This window comes from Gastrolobium bilobum, unplaced genomic scaffold (genome assembly GCF_033153095.1).
Source record: "Gastrolobium bilobum isolate Gb01-03AN ecotype WA unplaced genomic scaffold, APGP_CSIRO_Gbil_v1 utg20048, whole genome shotgun sequence".
NCBI classification, from domain to species: Eukaryota; Viridiplantae; Streptophyta; class Magnoliopsida; order Fabales; family Fabaceae; genus Gastrolobium; species Gastrolobium bilobum.
In genome coordinates, this window is record NW_026898170.1 from 158321 (window position 1) to 177346 (window position 19026).

The window sequence follows — 19026 nt, forward strand, 5'->3', positions numbered from 1 at the left end:
TTATGATATTTGTGTAAGTTTTTTTTTTCCCTTCTCTTGCGGTTTATCAGTTCCCTTATTCAAAAAGAAAACGTCAGTTTTGCAAAATAACAATCCATATACTTCCGCAATATTAACTCATGTATCCACTGTGTCTACCTTAATCTCTCTTATCTCGGTTTTTACACTCCTACAATCAAATTCCATCACCTATCCCAATGTAAGCAGATGTGTGCCTTAATGATTTGCAAGCATTATTCCTCTGTATACACAAACTTTCTAGTTTCAACTACATATAAAGTTATTGGATTGCAGGTCTGGATCCTTAATTAGAGGTTTCGAGTTCGAGTCTTGAAAATGAAGAAGAAAAAAAAGATTTAGAAGAGTTATCCCGAAAAGGTCCAACAATGCGCGATAGGGATAAGTCTTCGATTACGGCTCTAGGATACCCTTAAGTTTACACACACAAAAAAAGTTATTGGATTGTTAGTAAATTGATAATGGATTCTCTTACGTAAAAATTTCATGACTTCATATTATAAATTTTTTTTATCTATCTCTTTTTTTATTAATAATAAGTGAACACCACTTGTTTAATGCATGTAAAAAGAAATAGACACAAAAATTTCATATATAGCATGGAATTTGAGGGTCTATTCTCTAATAAATTTGTGTTAAAAAAAATTATTGATGTGACTATCGTACCACAATGGAGGGGCTAAATTATATGGCTAGACTTACTTATTATACAGTATTGACAAAGAATGGGAATAAAGAAAAAAAGGAAAAATATATTGGGATTAAAGAAATGAAGAGAAAAAAAATTGTGTATTTCTTTTTTCCAATATTTAATCCATAAGGAAAATAAAGTGGGTAAAATTAACAAGTGCCATTTTGTGAAAATTATAAAAATGGAAATTTGATGGGTATGCTTTATTGGAAAAAGTGTGTATGATTTTGAAGGATGAAAAGTTGTGTCATTTTAGGTGAGAGAAAGAGATAGATAAAGAAGGAGAGAGATTGGAAAAAAAAATATAAAGATGTGAGTCTCACTTCTTTGTGAGAGTAAAAAAATATAAATTACGTCATTTAAAGTATAAACATTTTTCACTTTTTTATTTCAAAGATCTCAAAAAAAGACAAAGTTAATAACTTTCCATTCTTTTACATCAAGGTCACTTTCAATCTTCATAGACCCAGCAACAGAAAGTTAGGTGTTGATGCTGCAATATGCCAACCTTTCGTTAGTGGGATATGCCGTTCCTGGTGATACATTACCATAACTTCACTTTCCTCCTACTTTTCAGTCTGAGCTGTTGTAGTAAAAGAAAATAATTAATAAATAAACAAAAACTGACCCAAGTTTTTCTGCACTAAATTTCATAGACACACAAAATCACGTTGGACCAAGAAAGATATTAATGTGCTTGTTCATTTTCATCTTTCCTATTAATCATCTTTGCTGGTCTAAAATCCTCTTCGGTGACCGTCGTTGGTTACTGTTCTGTCGTTTTCATTTCGCGAGGAAACCAGATTTTAAAGGGCAAAGAGAATTAAACAATAACTCTTCTTGCATTCTAGATAAACGACACCAGAGAACGGTGGGCCAGATTTATCTAAAACTCCAGTACCTTTTTTTTCCCGATGGATGAGACTATGAATGAGTCTATTCAACTTTACTAATATAAAATTAGGGTTCACTTTTTTTACATCGTAGATAATTTATTTATATTGAATTCAAAATGATATTGTTTTGACGTGAAATGTAAGGTATTTTTATAATTATAATTTATTTCAGGGTTATAATAGTTTTTTTATTATAATTTTTAAATTTTTCAACTTAAAACGGACGTCATTTTGAGAGCAAATGTAAATAACTTATCTACATTCACTTTAGAAACATTAAAGCCATAAAATTAAAATGTTAATTAGCTTAATAACTAATTACAATAAAAGTTTAATATATCTAATAATAATAAAAAGTACAAGCTGTGAAGAGTGGGTAAACAACTCTGCTTTCTTCTACATTGATGTGGAATTCCAGTTTTTTTACCATACACTATTGTGTCAAATTCATATTTAACATATTGTTGTACGTGGTAAAAAGAGCATGTATGAATCATCTTCTTCTTTTTTAAGGTAAAAGCTATTTTTAATATAAAGTCAAAAAAGAGCTTAAAAAATTTAAAATTATTTGGTTATTATATAAAAAATTTAGCTTAAAAGCACACATTTAAAAAAAAAAAATGCCTATTTCTCTCTCTTTTTATTTCTATAGTTTTTCATTTAAAAAAATACACAATTCAAGAAAATCTAATAAGAGCTTACAAAAAATTCTTTTTAAGAGATTTTGACTTTTAATTTTGTTTTCATTATATAAAAAAGAATTTTTTATTATATGAACTTTTTCAAAATCTCTTTGCTTCTAATTATAAGAAGAAGAAAAAAAAAATAAGAGGATCACTAAATGTCACCAAAGTCTAAACATTTACCATAGAATCCAAAACAAAAAAGACAAGTTGGAGCTACCTAACTTTATCTTTTTATCCTTTCTTTTATTCTTCCTTACTTTTTCTTCTTTTCCTTTAGTTGTGAGCCAGGACAAGTTGTTAATTAAAGCAACTTTTAACTTCTATTTGTTTTTTAAAGGATAGGCATTTGTCAAGTTCAGATTGTCTACAAGTGTCTCTGAAATCCGAGTCAGGCAAGAAGCACATAGATACTTCACAGCTGCTATCAAGGGCAGGAGGCCACAAGTTTTTATGAACATGTTGCTGTTGAGGGACCCAGTTCATGTGATGTCATTACTCAGTTGTGGCCTTTCTGTCTGGCCCACACTTTTTGCCCTCCTTTTCCTGTTTGCTCCTCTCCCTTTGTTTCTATTAGAAAGGGCCTATATTTCTGTTTGGGCTCTAAATCTACCAGCATGTCTTGATTTTGGCTTCATCAAAATGGTATTAAATAGGGGGCTTCTCTATATTTAAACTTTCTCATAAACCTATTTAAAGTCCTAGATGTGGGTCAGAGTGTGGAGTGAAAAATATGAGTTGTTTCACTTGATAATATTTTGACAAGTATATAACAAAAAAAAAGTATATACTTGTATTTTACTTTATTCCCAGTCAATTCATTTATTTCATTTGTAATTATTTTAATTGAAACGCTTCTTTTACACAGTTGAAAATGATAATTTGGGGCTCATTTGAACAATGTATTACTTAGGGACCGTTTGATACGCAGTATTTTTTAGGATTCTCGAAAAATTGAATTTTTTTAAATTTTAAATTTTTGGATATTATCATAAACTGAATGTAACAATTATATTTTTAAAAATTGAGATTCCTGGATAAAAAATAAATTTCTTCTCTACCAAACGCTCATACACTGCATGATTTGGGAATTTGTTCCTCAATTATAACATTTGCTCCTCACTTTGGCTCTTACATTACCTAGAGCATATCTTGGCCCAACAACTCCTAACGCCAAAAAGAAAATAACGTACTTGTTTACCATTTGCCAAATTAATTATAGTAATAATAATCAGTGTTTAAAAACTCGGTCCGGCCATCGACCCGGCCGAGGTCAGGGGTCACGGGGTCACGGGTTCAATCGGGGGGTCACTATGCTGACCCGGTTTTATATACTAAAAAAATATAAATATATATATCCTATATGAAAATATTAAAAAACAAACCATCAATCCCAAAGATTCAAAATATATTTAACATAATTCACCAATTATAACCACAAGTCAATATTACATAACCTAATTAAAGTATCAAAATACCAAAGTACAAAATTCATATTCTAATGGGGTCACTATGTTGACCTGGTTCTGCCTCTTTTGAGAAGGTCTCTGACAAAGAAAATTTAAAAGAAGTAAGAATGAGTTTTGTTTTCCATCGACGCTCGTAAGAATTTCATTTGAATGGGTAAAATTCTTATCTTTTCTAGAAGATTCACGGCAACGAGGTGAAGATTGAAAACGTCTAGGTCACTAGGAGAGAAGAGAACGATTAGATTTAGGTTTGCAAGCATTTTTATTTTATTTTTTTAATAAAACAATGTTGTTTCATGAAATATTTTTTTTTAAAAAAAACATGCAATGACCCCCTCTGACCCAGTGTAAGAACATGCACCGTTAATTAAGGTATTTAATTAATAAATTACGAGAAAATAGGAAATGATTCCATAATTGACCCTAATAATTATTTATGAGGCTTGATAATCGTAATAAGTGATTAAGAATGCTAAAAGTCGTTTTTCGGAAGAAAAGTGCAGATACCGGTTCTGCTAGTCGGTATAAATGCGTGCCGAAAAAGTATCCCGGAAAATTAATGTAAGTGCATGATAATTACTAGAATAATATGTAGGACTTGTAAAACGAGTTTCAAGTCCAGATAATGAGAACTGGTGCTAGAAACCGGTAGTAGCTTGGAAAAGCGCGTACCGGAAAGGTGCTCAGAAAATTATAAGAAAAATATGATAAATCTTAGAAAATTATGTAGGTTCATAATCCAAAGTTTGGGATTAAAATGCTAAGCGTAGAAATTAAAGTTAATACTGTGTGTTTATGGCTAAGTGGCTATATATATGCATTTTAGCACATAACCCTAGGCATACCAGAATTTCTACGTGAAGCACTTGGTGGGCTGAGGGTGGGTTACTGTTCCATTGCCTCCTTTCACCATTTTTGAACTCAAGTTGTCACATTTACTTGATTTCTTCCCTCTTTGAGCTTGTATACACTTAAGAACATGCATGGTGAAGAAGTGTAAGGGTGTATTCTGAGTTTTCATCCTCTGTGTGTGGGTGAGGGTGCTGGTTTTGGGTGGTTTGGGTGCTGAAAGCCATAGTTATGGCATTTTGAGGTCCAAGTGGTGACCTTTGGTGAGAAGAACCAACCTTTGTGAAGCCATTTTCGTGCATCTTCCTTGAGTCAGACTTGAGGGGCTGTGTTGAGCTCCAAGAGAATCTCCTTTCTCTGTTTTAAGCCTTTGGTATGTATACCAACCTTTGATCATGAGTTTAATGCTTAAAAATGAAAGCTTGATGCATGTTAAGGCTTAAAGATGATAACTTGTTGTTGAGTAATGTTGAACACACCTAGAAATGCATGTTTAGGTACTTTAAATCGGTAAAAACCCAACCTTGGAAGGATATCTTCACGAAATGCATTTTCTGCATTCTGTCGTGAAATATCCGGATATGTGCCCGATGAATATCCGGATATGTGATATCCGGATATGGATTTTGAGTATCCGGATAATAGATATCCGGATATGGGATTCAGGATATCCGGATATTGCATATCCGAATATGTCCAGTGAGATATCCGGATATTGCATATCCGGATATGGTCCCGAGGAATATCCGGATATTCTGGAATTTCGTAGAACAGTAGCTGTGCTGTGTGTACAGTAGGCTATTGGGGGTTTGTGGACCCTAGATTGATGAAGTTGAACTTCTGTAATTAATGAACTAAGTCAGAATCGTTGTGATTAAGGACTTATGGCCTAGTATGGAGCCTTAAGACGTAAAACGTAAGGAAAGGCGTTGTCTTTAAGTTATATGCTTGTGTTGCATTATTATTGATATAGTATTGGTCCATAACAGATTGTGAATCTGCTGTGTTTGGATTTTGAGCTGTGGACTCTTGGCTTTTGGGGTTAGCTTGCAAGGTAAGCTTTCGTGTCCTCGGTTTAGCCATGTTGTGGTTCCACCATGTCCCATGGGGGTATGGTTTATGCATGTTGTGTACATGCTTTTGGATATTTGATATGTTGATTGAACTTTACATGTAATGGCTTTTAATATGCATGTGTTGTTTCATCTTGACGGGAAGCCTGAGTATGTAGCGCCATACAAGATGGTGTACCGGGGTGAATGCAAGTGGTACTTGCACGGTGTGTAGGTGATAGACGTATACATGCATTGTCTCTGGCCAGTAGATTAGTATTGACACACATGGCATGATTATCTGCTGCATTGCATTGTTTTTGAAATGATAAATGATAAACTGTTTTTGAACTTATATTGCACATGTAAGTGAGCTTGGGGTGGAAGATCCTTAAGGACTCACTGACTTACTGAGATTTCTAGATTAGAGATCTTACCCCACGTTTGGGGAATGCTTATTTCAGTATCAGGTAGTATGGGTACTGATGCCTCAGGCGGCAGGAGGCCGGAGCTTAGCTGATTATGTTGTTTCTGCTTATATGTTAGCATGACTGGATTTGGATGCTGTTTATGTTTTCCGCTATTTATGATATGTTGTTGTTGAGACTGATGTTGGGCATGTTGCCTTATTTGAGTGAGCAGAGGGATTGTCCATGACACTTTCTGTTAGTACTTGTAGTTTGGAGTTGTATAAACTGTTAGATGGTCGGGTCTACGTTGTTGTAGTTCCGTGACTAGAGCCACACTTATATTATCTATGTTATGAGGTATTTCAGTTAGCTGTTTTATTGCAATTACATACAGGCGATGTTTAATTAATTGATTATTAAGCAAGTTGATAATGTTAATGACACCATAATTGAAAAGAAAAAGTAATTCCGCATTTTAATTAAGCGCAGCTTAATACGATATTATGATAACATTACCGGATATATACGGGGTGTTACACCCGGGAGTCACTGAAATCGGCTGGGTTTTGGGGGTCAGAGGGGTCGATATGCATATAGGGTCCAACTTGTGACCCTAACCCTCAGAGGGGAGGGGTCAGGGTTGACCCGGGTCAACCCGGGGGGTGGGACGGGGTTTTAAAACACTGATAATAACATGTTAGAATAAATGATTATAACATCATTGAGAGGGATTAATTTGTCTTAGAGAAATCATTTGGATAATATTCACAATTTCATGAAATGCACACAAAAAATTAAAACATGCAATAATACATAATTAAAGCGTACCGTACAGAAATATGTAAATACAATAAAGAAAAATCTGAGTTCAATGTTAGACACTATGTCCTTAAGATAATATTGCCTTCTCTATGGCACTCAAGATTCGTTGACAATTTTCTCCCAGAATAAAACAAATTATCTCTATTCTTATGGTGACACTTTCACAGAGAATAACTTCATCGAACTCAACCTATGTGTGATCAATTACACTAGAATAATGATCAATTACACTAGAATAATGGAATGGAAATGCAAAGAAAAAAACTCTATTATTAAAACTCTGATTCTCTATTTATTTATAAAAAATGAAGGATTACGATTGAAAAGACACGTCCATTTAAAAATGAAACAACACATATGTTTATCAATGAAACGACACATGACATAGGTTTGCATATATGCATCCAAAAGAACTGGGTTCAAGGTTTGCATATACTTTCATTGAGCATTTGGGCCTTAATGCCTATGCTACGGAGTCTTCATTTTTAGATCGAAGGTCCATGGCTGTAACTAAAAAAAAACATGCTGATGGTCCGTTAATCAACATTATCAACTCCGAGGCGATAAAACAAAAAAATCTCGACTTATAACATATCATATGTCAATTCAACTAAAGGAGGAGTGTAAATAGATTAGGTTAGCCTATTACAAATAGTAAAATAGACTAGGTCTAAATTTTTTAAAAAACCTATTTAGAAAATAGATCATAGATCTTTTTATACATGTTGGACCTATAAACCTACAGGCTGACCTATATCATATTATTTATTTTAAATAAAATTATTATTTTAATAATTTTGAATAATAAAATAATATTATTTTAGTTATTCTTTTAATTGTTAAACGTTTAATAGGCTTAAATAGGCTAACAAGCTTAGACCAAGGCTTTTATTTTTTAAATATAGATCAGGTCAGACATATAATTTGAGATTTTCACAGACTAATAGGCCAGGTCAGACCCAATATTTTTAACACATACCTGACCTATTTAAATCAAAGCCTAGCCTAACTTATTTACACCCCTACTAACGAAGTTATTCTTTATGTTGTGTGGTTCAAAAAGAAGAAACTATTTTTATCTTTAATAATAATTACAATAACATCAACAATCCAAAATTATACTACTAAATTATTTGATTTATAGTAGAATAATTTTGGATTGAGGAAAGTCATTTAGGCAAACGTCTTTCTTAATAATTTGTTTTCAATATTTTTAGTCTTCCTTTTTTTGTCGAATAAAAGTATAAATGGATGAGGAAGCTATATATCATTCTAAAGCCAAAACATGTTACAAGCTATACCCCAGTAATTATAGATTGCTTAACAAAAGATATTGTTAGTGTAGCGGGAATCAAACTTAAACTTTACAATCTAAGAATTTTGACCCTTACTTGCTAAATCAATACTTTAAAGTCTTCTCTGATTGTGATTATAGAAAAGTCACTAAAAAGGAGCAAACAGAGTACGGTTTTGGTATTTTACATATAATGTCTAAAGTTATAGATTCTAATATGTATTTCCTTATTATACCAAGAAAAAAAAAAGTCGCCTCTTTTTTTTTTGAATGGAAAAAAAAAAAAAAAAAAAAAAGTCGCCTCTATATCAAAGCAATTCCTACGTAACAGAAATTTTACAATGAAGCAAAATAGGCGCAAAGACCTAGATATACTCCCCAAAAAAAGGACACCACTGCCTTTAATTTTGAGGACAGCCTTAGCTGCAGAGAATAATTCATTACCATTTCGTGGGAGTTTCACAATTTCCCTTCCAACACGAGACCGCACTTTAGCTTCTGAAACCTTTCATATCGTGCAACAAAAGCACCTATTGCTTTCGTCTTTTTCCGTATTTTTCTATAAATCAATGAAAATATGAAATCATAAAACACGTACGTCTCAAGATACACGTACAAACACGTTACAATTTCATATTTTCTTAGTCAACACGAAAGCTCATAGTCAATTTCTCTTTCATTTCATACTCCTTTCTTAGTCATCTCCCATGTTTTTCTCTTCATCCTACGTGAGTTTCATAGAAGTTGCAGTTAGAAATATTAATATAAAATTATTAATATCAACATCACTTACAAGCTTGAATTATTGGATTGAATTAGTTACAGTATACGAGCTATTAAAGTAAAATCATTAATATGAATATCACTACTTTTCAGCTGCACATTCTTTCACTCTCGGTTTGTAATTAAAGGGAAAAAAAAATTATGTTAATAGATGTATTGATAATATATTCATATACAAATTTAATAGGTAAAAATATGATTATTTGAGTCCATATGAGCTCGAGATAAAAAAACTTGCATTATCTAATAAAGTTTTCTCCAAGTTAGAAGTAACACCGTTGAACATTACAAATCTACAAAAGTATATACTCATTTTCTAAAAAAAAAGTAAAATTTAGGTGATAATAACCATAAAAAGGGTGGATAAAATGGGGAAAATCAATTATATTACTTTTTTCATATTTAGTAAAAAATGTAGCGAGTCTTCGGTATTACGAGAGATCTTCGTATTACTAAATTATTTTTTTAAATCTAACGGCTCTCGCCTATTGATGTAAAATTTCAAGTAAATGTAAATCTTTATTTCTCAAACCTATAACTTCCAATAATGTTGAAGTAACCTCCAACATATGTCCCACCATGCTAATCATGAGTCTTATTTATTTTTCTCCCAATTCCCAATGGTAGCGCTAATTATAAAGTGTACACTTGTTTCAGGGAAACATAGCAGCAAAGTTCTGTGTTGACGCTTCTAGTTGAAGCTCCTGAAGGGTCATCATTTTTATTTGCTATAAATATATCTAAGAATTCCAGCATCTGCAATAAGTTCAGTCCTCAGGGATACTGCCATCTTTGTGAAATGGAGAAAATATCTGGCAACATAAATATATCTGGATTATCTTTGTGTCTTAGAATTCTCCTTTGCGATATTAGAATTAAAGGTTTCCTCTCAATTTTATTTTTTTCTTTACAGTGTTTGTGGAACTGTGTTTCACAGATTTGGAAGGTTTGGAGCAGGCCTAAAAGTTACTCAAATCCTGAACCAGTGAAGCAGAGTTTGAAGTGCATTCAAAGTGGTGTAAGACTGTGCAAAGAAGAAATCATTGTGGTGATGGAAAAGCTTGGAATAAATGTCGAAAAGGGTGGGGATGGAATAGAAGAGTTTGGTGAACAAGAAATAGCTCAGATGTTAGAAAATGAGGCCAGCTTGGAAGAGGTGAAGGAAGCTTTCGATGTGTTTGATGAAAACAAAGATGGGTTTGTAGATGCCACTGAGTTGCAGAGGGTCTTATGCTGTTTGGGTTTGGAGAAAGACTTTGTGCAATGTCAGAAAATGATTAATGCAGTTGATCAAAATGGAGATGAATTAATTGACCTCAATGAGTTTGTCAAGTTGATGGAACAGAGTTTTTGGTGAATCCTCTGCAGTCTTGTTGATTATCTATTGTTTCTGTAGACTGGCATTTCCTTAGGTTTAAATTTTAATGTCATCATTGTAAATTAAAAAAAAAAATGTTACAAATATTTCCCAGTATTGAGTTTGCTATCTTCATTTTGTGATTTATTTTAAATTATAATTTAAATTTCATGTTCTTAAGTTTTAACTAATAAAGTGACTTTACTATTAGCCACTTGTTAATTCTCAAAAAACAAAAAAAATTAGAAATGACTTCTTCTTTTTTCGGTAAAAAGAAATGACTTAATTGGTAACGGAATTCTGTTAATATGTATACTTTATATCTTTTTCTTTCGCCCTTCTAATAACTGCAAGAAAAAAATGCAAATGAAAGCAAATTATAAATGGAAAGTAACAACAAATATATTAAATTAATTTAAAATAAAGAATATTATAAACCCAATAAATAATAGAAAGTATAGCCCTTAGCTGAAAGTTAATTTTTAATTTACTTTCTATCCAAACTAATAAAATGAAAGTAAAAATTGGTCCATGGCTTCAATTAGGAGTGTTAACGGGTCGAGCCGAACCGAGCTTTGATCTTAAAAGGCTAAGCCTGCGTTTAAATGTGTCAGCCTGACCTAGCCTGTTACTTGTTACGAATATAATTATCGGCTTGGCCTATCTTATTTACAAAAAATAAAAGTCTGGTTTGACCTGTTAGCCTGTTTAAAAAAAAATAAGACAACAAAAATTTATCCAAACAGAATATACAATCAACAGCACTAGTAATTCCATAAATATTCATAAATTCAATGTATATCCAAACAGCATAATATAGAACAAAATTATTCAAAAAGTCTGTTTAACCAAAAAAATGGAGTGAAGTGGATTGAGGAGAGATAGGAAACTATTACAAGTAGTATAAAAAATATAAAATAACAATAAAAATTAGTATACTAGGTCGGCCTGAGAGGCTCCAAGGTCGAGCTTTTGAATTGGAGCCTCAGGCCTTTTTATTAAACGAGCTTTTATACAAGTTCAAGGCTAGTTTCAATATCCAATTTCAAACATGTAGGTTCAGGCCTTCACGAGCCGAGCCAGAGGTCCCTGTAAGGCCCCTGGTTTGTTTATCACCCCTAGCTCCAATTCTTTTGGATTCCATACCGTCCCTTTCACATCTCTTTTTAACATGATTATGTGGTGCGTTAAATTTCAATTCAAAGATCGTAAGTTTTTTTCCGTACATCAAAGATCGTAATTTTAATAACAAAGCCCTTAAAGGAAAAAAGAAATTATCATTTTATTCGTCGGATGTTGATCGATCAATGACTAGCTGAAATTTAAATTTAACGCCACGATCCAAATTTTGGGTAATGTCCGGCTCACAAATTATAGTTATAATATTAAAGTTAGGGTTCGCATTTTCTGCAGTTACTCCAGATAAGTTATCTGCAGTAAGCTCAATACGATGTCGTTTTGGGACGAAAATCCTGGTATTTTTTTAATTTAAATTTATTTTAGGGTTATAATAATCTTTATATTTATAAATTTTTAAATTTTCAATACCAAAATGAAGTCATTTTGTGACTAAATGCAGATAACTTATCTGCAGTAACTGCAGAAACATTTTTCCCCTAAAGTTATTATCAAATAGCCTGCAAGTTTAATTATCACATCAATATATTTAACAATAATAACTCAAATCACAATATACATATATAGGAAAAATATTTGTCCTTTAAAGGATATAATTTTGTGTCATTTTAAATTCTAACCGTTAATTTCCGTCAATCAACGATTATGATTTATTGGGTCAAACATATTAATTAATTAGTAATTCGCAATAAAACTCAATAAATCCTAACCATTGATTGACGAAAATCAATAGTTAGGATCTAAGATGACTCAAAGTTATATCCTTTAAAATGACAAAAGTTTTTCAATATATATATATGACAGGATCATCTCACACCGGTATAAGAATAATAATCTTACATCAAATTTTAACCATTGATTTTCTAGATCTAACGGTTAAGATTTATTAGGCTCACTTATTAATTAATTTTTAATTCACAATAAATCTCAACCATTGGATGCATGGAAATCAACGGTTAAGATTTGGTGTAAGATTTATTATTCTTACACCGATGTAAGTTGATCTGATCATATCCCTATATATATAAAAATATATATATAGGCTTTAATGTAGATAAGTTATCTACATTCGTTCCCAAAATAACGTCGTTTTGGATTGAAAAATTAAAAAATTATAATGAAAAAAACTATTATAACCATGAAATAAATTATAATTACAAAAATATCTTGATTTCCGCCTCAAAACGACGTCGTTTGAAGTTCAATGTAAATAAGTTATCTACATTGATTGTAGAAAAAGTGAACTCATATATTTATATATGGGTTATGTTTATCTCATTTTACATGAGATAAACAACTTTCCTACACACACAAAAAGGTATTGGGTCCCACCACTTTTTCTCTCTCTCCTCTTATTTGTGGGTCTCACTTATAATTTTATTTCTACAACATGAGATAACTTTTTTCTACAACATAAGAAATGTATTTCCCTATATATATATATATATATATATATATATATATATATATATGAGAAAAGTGTTTTTTTTTTTTTGATAACATATGAGAGAAGTGTTTTTCTTGTAGTACGACATATAATTATCTCCTGCAATCTCAAAATTATATCATTTTGAGGGTTGGGGTAAATAATAACCGATATATTAAGAATTTTTGTATTTATTTGTTATATCAATTTTACCAAAACATCTTTCATTTATTCCTACAACCCTCAAAATGATGTAATTTTGAAGTTGTTGGATCTAATTTTATCTACTATGAGAGGAGAAACAATAAACCAACGGCGAGAGATATTTTTTTCCACCACAGAAAATTAGTTGATTTTTTCATTTCAAATAATTTATAAGATACATCCTAGCAATATAAGATTTAATGACTCCTAAAAGTGGATTGAACCCCTAAACGTGATCATTTTACTATCTCATGTGGAAGGAGAAACTATATATATATATATATATATATATATATATATATATATATATATATATATATATATATATATATGGGGCAGGATCATTTGACACCCCATCTGAGAGCCGTTAGATCAAAAAAGATCAACGACTCTGATTTGTAAGCATGTGACACCATTGATCTTTTTTGATCTAACGGCTCTCAGATGAGGTGTCAAACTTCAAATTTGACACCGATGTCAAAGGATCCTATATATATATATATATATATATATATATGAGTTCAAAACTTTTGCTGTCGCTGCACCACTTTTTCTGGTGCAGCAGACACTAAAAAAATGGGACCACCTATTTTTATTTTATTTTATTTTATTTAAAAAAAAAGTTAGGATCTGTCAGCATATACTACTTTTTTAGGTGTTCCTGCAAAATTTCTCTTCTATAGTAATGACAACAGAAGTACATTCCCATATATATATATATATATATATATATATATATATATATATATGGAAAAAATATTTCTTCAGTCACCCTCTTATAACTATGTAATCTGGTATTACATAGTTATAATATTAAAGTTATTTTTTTCTCTCTCCACACTAGCCGACAAATTTTTGAAAAGTTAATGAAGAGAGAAAAAAATTTAACTTTAATATTATAACTATGTACTCCGAGGAGTACATAATTATAAGGGGTGGCTGGAGAAAGTGGCGGACCTAGGAAATTTTGTTTACGTGTGCAAATTTAAGGGTCGGGGTTCGAGGGCAGCGTCCCAAAAAAAAAATTAAAGAAAGTTTTAAATGTATTAAAAAAAATAAAAGAGTATAAATAAGAAAATAAAATAAAACTTCAACTTAACATAACAAAATAGTAATCAAGGATCAACTAAGTTGTTACAAAATAGATCCATGTTAATCTTTTTAAGGGACTAATGTAAATCTTTTTTGAAATTCTGAGAAGCCACGATTTCAACTAATTGGGTCTAGTTTGAAATTCTGAGGGACACTACTTTTTTTCCGAAGGGATTAAATTGAGCCCTGCAATTTTTGTTTAAGACCAAAAATATACTTTACTATTTTTCTTTTTTCCCCAAAAATTTTATGTGTGCACTTGCACATAGCTGCAAACATGCAGGTTTGCCGATGGCTGGAGATAAGTTTATCTCAAGTGGCTGGAAAAATGTTATTCTATATATATAGGGTTTGCATTTGTCATTTAACATGACACAACAAACTTTCCTACACACACAACATTTTGTGGGGCCTACACTTTTTGAAGAAAAAAGAAAAAAAAAAGGAATTACGGCACGCAAAACGAATCTATATAACATTACACAATCACTTTTCCTACAACATAACTCTTATAAAACCCATATATATATATATATATATATGTGTATATATATAATATATATATATATATATATGGGTTTTATAATTCTCATTTAACATGAGAATTACAATTTTCCTACACACCCTTCGATTTCCGTGCTGACATGGGTCCTACATATAATTTTTTCTAACACATGGTTCCCACATGCTTTTTATCTCTACAACATGAGATTTCAATTCTCCTTTAACATGAGAATTATAAAACCCTATATATATATGGATAAAAAGTTTCTAAAATGACTTTAGATAACTTTATTCAATGTTCACCATAATATACACATAAAAGTCAGTGGGATCCATCATTTTTTTTCTCTCTTCTCTTCACATGGGTCCACATAGGCTCCATTTACTTTTTGTGTGATTTTGGTGAATATTATATAAAGTTATCTAAAGTAACTTTAGAAACTTTAAATCATATATATATATATATATATATATATATATATATATATATATATATATATGATTTATCCGGTTTACAACATAATCAATTTGTGGAAATGAAAGAGCAACTTTACAAAATAATAAACAATAAATATATATTATAATAGTTTAGGATAGAATACTTTCACACCAGTGTCAAACTTTAAAATTTGACATCAAATTCTAACTGTAATTTTTGTCAATCAACGGTTATCAATTATTGTAAATTAATAATTAATTAATAAGTTTAATTTTCAATAAATGATAATATTCATTGACGAAAATCAACAGTTAAGATTTGGTGTCAAATTTCAAAATTTGACATCGATGTCAAAGGATCGTGCCCCTAATAGTTTATTGTTTAATCTTTTGCAAAAACTAACAAAGTGTCAAACTAACCACTTGGAAGCAATAATACTTGCTCAATCAAATCGGATATGTGGACTCAGAGATTTCTCCTTGCCTTTATCTAAAAATATATAACCGTGGTTTGAGTAGTTTCAATACAACCCAATGAAAAAATAACAAAAACTATAGCAAGCTGAACTTGGTAATATATAAAAAGAAATATAATTAACTGAAAGTATAAGGATAAAATTCAAACTTTCAAACCCAAATCAGATTATAAGAACAAATTAAAAATCAGTACTTTATTAAAATTATATATGTATTCAAGTGAGGGTATATTTAGACAAAATGATAACAAATTAATCATGGGTTCCACACCTGTAAATAAAATGTCATAATATCAAACTTTGTGCCTTTACACAAGTCATAATGCACCAAAGTTAACACTTGCTGTTTTTAGCCCATAGTGTTCTGTATAAGTTATACCCTCAAAACAAATTTCGTACGGCAAAATCAATCATAGACATAACATTTTAAAATCAATTCATCAATATTGCAATGTTTTTCAAGTATTCAAATATAAAATTATAAACAATTCACAAAATCTTTATCTTTCCACAAAATTTCTCAATATTGTCCAAACCAATATTTGATAAAATATCATGATAATCATCAACACAAACCTTACAAAAAAACATTATAAAATGCAAATCACCCAACTCTGTTTTATGTTACAGCGTCCCTTAAAAATGGTTAAGTAAGTAATATTGAACATTTTCATTCATAAAACTATTGTATAACAAAATAAAAACTAAAACAGAAATATTCGTAATAGAATTTAAATAAAGTTTGGACTTGCCAGAGTCCTCCCAATTCACTCTCCTAAGTGGTAATAAGATAATGTAGGAGATAAGACTACCAATTGGTGTGAAGATCTTGTATAAATTCTTACTTGCTAAAAACTTCTTTTCAATCTTCTAGGGGGTGTTTGGTTGCTGGAAAATATTCAGAAGCTAGATATCTGATTATTGGGAATAAGAGAAAGCTACATTTGGTTCAAGTTGTTTCCTGATTTAGGTGCCAAAATGTGAATCATAGGAAACTCACTTGCATAGGTATCTCTCCTCAGAAAGCATGCCAAATTTCTCCTTCGCGTAGATGGTATTATCAAAAATCACGAGATAAGCTCACAGTACATACAAAGGCAAAGACGAGCGTGCCCTTTCACAAAGGCAAATGATACGGATAAAGGGTAGCAATCCTGTTTTGTCATTTTTTAAAACAGGGATATTTTTGTAATTGTGACTTATTTTCCCATCTATATTTTACCTCAAACCAAACATAGACTTTATAAATCTTACTTAATTTACCTAGTAATTTTTTTTCCTACCAAACAACTTTTTTTACATTTTCCTACCAGACTCATTTCTCAACCATTTCCCTACTAATCACATTTTCCTATGGAGGCGTTTGGTTGAGAAATTTTTTTTCGAATAGTAGGGAAATGTAATAGATAGAGAAATGATTAGAAAGATAGATAAAGTGAGATAGGTAGAAAAATGTAAAAAAAAGTTGTTTGGTGGGGAAAGACTTTACTGGGAAAATTAGGTAACTTTATGAAATCAACAGTGCATTAAAAGCTAGATAATCGATTTTCCGAAAAATCCCACCTTCAAATTGGGTTTCTAAACAGTGCGGATATCTATGTTTCTCATAAATCCAGACAAATTGGATAGATGGGTTTTTGGTGAAAATACGTTGAAACAAACATGGTGTTTCTAAAAGCCATACTTGAGAAACATAGATATCCGCTGAAAAGCTCCCAACCAAACACCACCTATGATTCATAAAAATTTCTCCTCAACCAAACGCCCCCCTAGTGTTTTATTTTTTCTCCATCTTTCTATTTCTCTCCACTATTTGCTTCTCATTCTCTCTAATTTTTTTTCTCCTCCAACTTCTACTTAAACCTTACCTATTTATAGGCATTCTTCTTTTAGACTACGAGACAATGATATTACCACTATCTTTGGACTTGTATTCCTTATTATTGCTCTTACGACTAATCATTTTGGTATTTTTGAATGATATTGCTTCATTATTACTTTCACAACTAATGACTTTGTCACCACCATTTGGTATTTTTCAATAATATTGTTTCATTATTATTTTCACAAATAATTATCTTGTCATCAACATTTAGTGTTTTCCAATGATATTTCTTCAATTTGGACTCTTTTCCTACATAACAATTTTTACAACTCACCACTATTTGGTGTTTTTTAATAATTTTATGTCACACAATTGCATAATTAAGAAAGACAATTAATCGTTTAATGATATTATCAACTTAATTTATGCTCACAACAATATTTTTTCTTTCTATCTTTTTTTATTTTATTATTTTTGGATGTTATATTTAACTCATAGTATGATCATTAAAAAAAGAGACGAGAGAGAATCAATCCTCGGATTCCATTGAGTAATAAAATTCATCCCATTTTAATTTATTGTTTTTTTAGTAATTTAGAACCTTAAAATCAGCAAAGCAATCGTCATTAAATTACAATATCATTGTTCTTATTCTTTCTTTTAATTTTTTTTTTACTTTCTCACTTTATTATGCATTTGAAAGACCTCATTAAGTTTTTGATATGTCTTAATTTTAATATTTTTTTTATTTGTATTTTATTTTATGCAATTCAATAATTGAATAACGGGCTCGTCAATTCAATATCTTATGATGCCGACGAGATGAGTGGTTGGAATTTTAAAACAAGAATTGAGATAGGCTTTTACCTTAGTGCCCATAGAAGAACCATTGTCAGCAAGAATAATGTCATTGAGATACACCAATAATGCGATGAACATATCCCCTTGGGTAAAGGTGAACAAAGTGTAATCTGTTCTAGATTGTATGAAACCAAAATGCAATAGATCGAGAATTTTGCAGCTTAGCAAACTAATTGTGTGGTGACTACCGAAGTCCATACAAAGATTTTCAAAGTCGTTACACTTTAGATGTAGAACTGATAGAGTATTTTGGTGGAGGACACATATACACCTCCTCATATAAGTCATCATGGAGAAATGCATTATTAACATCTAACTGATGAAGCTCCCAGCGTTTAAAATGTGGCGATGTTTTCTCTCAACACAACCATTTTACCGAGGAGTATCCACACACGAAGTTTGATGTATAATACAGTGTTCTTCAAACATTGAATCATTTTCTTATTCACAAATTCAGTTTCATTGTCAGTTCGCATTTGTACAATCGTAACTATCACCAATGATGCAATAGTAAGCATCATGAATGCTACAATCGTAACAACAAATCACAAGATATTTGTCAAAAATATCTTGTAATCTGACACTATAGTTTATGTAATCTGAAGTCCAAACCATGTAATATGAAGAATTGCAGAATAGAAACTTTTATTATGGATTCATGCTTCCGGCGCTTAATTTCCTAATTGAGCATCTCACTATTATCCAATAGACACATAGTAAAAGTCAAAGCTCTAGACGT

General features: G+C 31.0%; 1 protein-coding gene across 1 annotated transcript; it reads left to right on the forward strand.

The window, feature by feature from the left end:
- The first annotated feature begins 9750 nt into the window (after positions 1-9750).
- LOC133313503 (probable calcium-binding protein CML46) lies at positions 9751-10358 on the forward strand. The gene has a single exon (XM_061514887.1). It carries the CDS (start codon positions 9767-9769, stop codon positions 10322-10324), a length of 558 nt encoding a protein of 185 aa, XP_061370871.1. The 5' UTR covers positions 9751-9766; the 3' UTR covers positions 10325-10358.
- Positions 10359-19026: the final 8668 nt, after the last annotated feature.

What these genes read in the sequence shown, in the direction of transcription:
- LOC133313503 (XM_061514887.1), top strand. Translation starts at nt 9,767, where the DNA reads ATGGAGAAAATATCTGGCAACATAAATATATCTGGATTATCTTTGTGT.